Source organism: Manduca sexta, unplaced genomic scaffold, assembly GCF_014839805.1.
Source record: "Manduca sexta isolate Smith_Timp_Sample1 unplaced genomic scaffold, JHU_Msex_v1.0 HiC_scaffold_947, whole genome shotgun sequence".
In the NCBI taxonomy this organism is placed as follows: Eukaryota; Metazoa; Arthropoda; class Insecta; order Lepidoptera; family Sphingidae; genus Manduca; species Manduca sexta.
The window spans coordinates 1-3,771 of NW_023595791.1; the positions used below are offsets into that span (position 1 = coordinate 1).

Genomic DNA, 3,771 nt, shown 5'->3' on the forward strand with positions numbered 1-3,771 from the left:
TTACGAGCCATAAAATTAAAAACACATAAAACTCTTAGGGCTCTCTTCTTCATTCATGACTTAGGTTAAAGTTATTTGTCAAATTATAAGCCCGACATAATATAAAAGTGAATAATTAAACTATTTTATTAACATAACTTATATTTTTTGTTAACTTTGTAATTTACCTTATAAATAATTATATAGTTGGAAAATCAAGCCGCAGAAAAATTGAAATCTGTTATATACTTACATGCTAATCTCTCTTTGTCCATTTTTGTCTCTTATTTTCACATCCCAGATGTATTCGTAGCATTCTGAAAATAATACAAAAACAATAAATACGTACACACCCACATATACACGTACATAATACATACTTTCAACCTCATAGTAGTATACTTCAGTCTTTCAGTATTGTCAGGGCATTACCCATAATGCAATGAACGTTAATGATGCAAATAATTTAGTGGTGGTAGGTCTCTCATATTGGAGAATCCGCCTGGGTAGATACCACCGCAATGTCTACTTCTGCCGCGAAGCAGCAGTGTGTAGCCACGGTTATGTTCCGGTTTGAAGGACAATGTAGCCAGTGTAATTACTGGACATAATAAGACTTAACATCTCATGTCTTAGGATGGCGAGCGCAGTGGAATACCAAACAATACTTTGTACCTAATTCAAATGTTGGATGGTGTTTCTACTGTTCATGGGCGGTCGTATCGTTAACCATCAGGCGAACGGCAAGCTCGTCTAGTCATTAAATGAAAAACACGATAAAAGGTGTGTGGGAGCGCATAACGCTTACAATCTATATTGACCATTAAAAATGTTTTTTATATTATAATTTTTTCTCGACATTTCGAAGACTGTAGCCTTTATGGCCAGCCGAAATAGTTTAATTTGAATGTCTAACATTCGCGTAAACATAAGAAATCATATTATTATATTTACGAGATAGTGTGTACTTACTGACTTCGCTGATTCTTCTACCAGATGCACTGAAGTCTGGTGTAGGCGGTCGTACATATGGCATGCATGGTGTGGAGTTCTGCGCTGGCGTCACTGGATCCTCGGTGGTACTCTTGAGCTCACCAAACTTCTGCAAAGATTCACTCACATGTTTTATCGACAGATTAAGCAGACGCGCAACTAATGAACCCGTTTCCCCATGTGTCCTCATCCAAAATATTCCACTTTTTATAGACATGGCAATACTACTTCATCTGATCTTAAGGATTAGCGTAATAAGTATCGTTTAAAGAGAAATTATCCATCTCCAATCGACGTGACTCACTATAGTGCCTTTTGGATTGTTGCATTATCTGAGGACTGGAACTAGTTTTAGCCGCGGCTGCGCACGCGTGATAATGATTTTCTGCGATAAACAGTAACCTATACCACTCAGAAGTAATGTAGCTTCTTATTGATGAATGAATTGTCTAAATCGTTTAAGTAGTTCCCAGATATTAGCCATTACAGACCCGAAAACTTTTCCTCTTCAATATTAGAATATGTTTCTGGTTTACGGTTTTTCAAACTTAGCCAACGGCCTACGTAAAAATTCTTTCTAATTTGTGATATACGGTGAAGAACATAGAGTATCATATTACTTAATGGTCTAATATCATTAGATCATCATCCTCAAAAACATTGTCACAATTATTGTACGCATTGTATCGTGCGTCCTTATATGCCAATAAAGTTGTTGGCGCCAATGCGTTATGCGTCACATTTTAGTATAAAAATGAAATATAGTCTTAACTTTAGGTTTAATAAATCAGAAGACTCACTTCTGTGATATCCACGTATCCCCAGTTCCAACGGTCGTCTTCCTAAAAAAGAAAAATAGGTGAAACCTTTTATAAAATGGGGAATCCTGTCGCCAAATGCAAGATTTATGCACACGAACTTCTATTTCGTCTTATCCCACTAGAGTTGAATTTATCAATGATCATTAAAAAAAGCAACGAGAGAAATAATTGCCTATTTATAAAACAAAGACAGTTTTAAATGCTTCTTTAGACAATAAATATGACTGTGAATTCTAAGTAACAAATACATCCGAATAAGCTGTTTGCACATTCGTGTTCGTGACTTCGTCTACTCGGCAAGTATTTAAATCTTGAGTTAAATTTGAATCCATAATTAGCACATATGACTTCATTATGTACTTATATGTTAATTATCTACAAAACATTTAGATGTTTATTTTCCTGTTAAACTTACTTTATTGGCCTATTCACAGTTTGCTAGAAATCCTCTTTTTATAGCGTGGTTGGCCAACGAGAAGAAAAGTCATGTGATATTAAATGATTAAATCCTTGTTTAGAAATTATGGATTCACTAAGCACATCTATTTATAAAGGAAAAGAATGTGAAGCGGGTAGAGGAGTGGGTTTATTGGGTCTCTAGAAATCTTACTTGCTTTTCTACATATGACAGTGTATAAACTGTTTTAGGATAGTTTTCTGTAGACACTGTTACTGTCCATTATTATTTACTTTGTAGACAAATGTCTACACTGTGGCTCTAGCATTTTTTTTATACTTCTATCATGTGTCTGATAAGATTTATCCTTGTCAGGGCATGAATTTTAAAAGAGTTTTTATATGGAACTTGTGAGCAGAATTTCATGCTTATAGAATCTAGATTGTAGGTCAGTTTAAGCCGAGCGTTGTCTGTAGGTGTTTGTATTTTTATAAATTAAATGTGTTTATTTTCCTCGTTAATGATACGTTAGTAATAATTATATATATATAAATGCTTTTCTGCCACCTTCGCGTTGCAATTGTTTATAAAATATGATTAATGCTAGGTGAAGAACAAGAGTGTTTATCTGATACTTTTATTTTTAATAAATAAATAAGCTAAATTATTAAATTTATTTACGAATAACCATCTTAATAATTTTGTGGTAGGATAATTACTACGGATTTCAAATCCCTTTGTGGATTGAATTTTGATAATTGTGTTAGTAAGTCTTGTATAGTGTTACCCGTCTTGCTATATTATTCTGATAATTTAAAATATCTGGTTTTACCCGTTTGTGTCGCCATTTCCTCATCTTCCATTTCTCCTCTTCGCGCAATTCCGTTGTAAACACTGTAAAATATAATCACTTAAAACATAAGCAAGTAACCACGAACCACGAACTTATCAAAATATATTACCTGAACAGAAAAACACGAAGAATATAACACTAAATAAATACTTCATTATGTTCTGAGATTTCAACAGACGCTTATAGTGAAATAATTATAGTTTTTAACACTGATAAGTTAATTATAATGATACACAATGTTGATATGCAAAAATAGACCCTAAAAATTATGTTAACAATTATGTCGCTTTTGACGTAATGGGGCTCAAATACACCCGTACTGAGTTTATATGGCAGTGACAGTGACGAATAACGGTAAAGTCCAGTACTATTTGCATAGGGGACATCCCTCGAGTGCGCGGGCGCATTGTTTGCATAACTCATTGTATTCTATCGTATGCTGCGCGAATAGAATATGGAGCAGTTTTCTGGCAAATATTCCTCCTTATTTGGGTCTTTCAGCGGCGTGTAAAGAAGCAATGCAGACCAAGATAATTATGCCGTTGAAATATACTGCATGCTTGCTTCGCTGGTAAAGATTCGTCTTGTACCTGACTACTTTATATAAGGTACTTTGGTGACATTGCTGACTCCAAGCAAAAAAAAAAAACAATATTTATAACGTCATCATCGTTTCTATTGGCAGCAGGTTTGTCCAACCTGGGACTTGAATCCTGACCAATAAGGTT

The 3,771-nt window shown here is 34.4% G+C and overlaps 1 protein-coding gene across 1 annotated transcript; it reads right to left on the reverse strand.

The window, feature by feature from the left end:
• Positions 1-232: 232 nt before the first annotated feature.
• LOC119193720 lies at positions 233-3,328 on the reverse strand (the record flags this gene model as incomplete). Its single annotated transcript, XM_037447342.1, has 5 exons — positions 3,153-3,328; positions 3,023-3,084; positions 1,773-1,814; positions 952-1,081; positions 233-296 (listed from the first exon to the last, which is right to left on the reverse strand). Coding segments are annotated over exons 1-5 (344 nt in total), but the record flags the coding sequence as incomplete, so codon positions are not given.
• Positions 3,329-3,771: the final 443 nt, after the last annotated feature.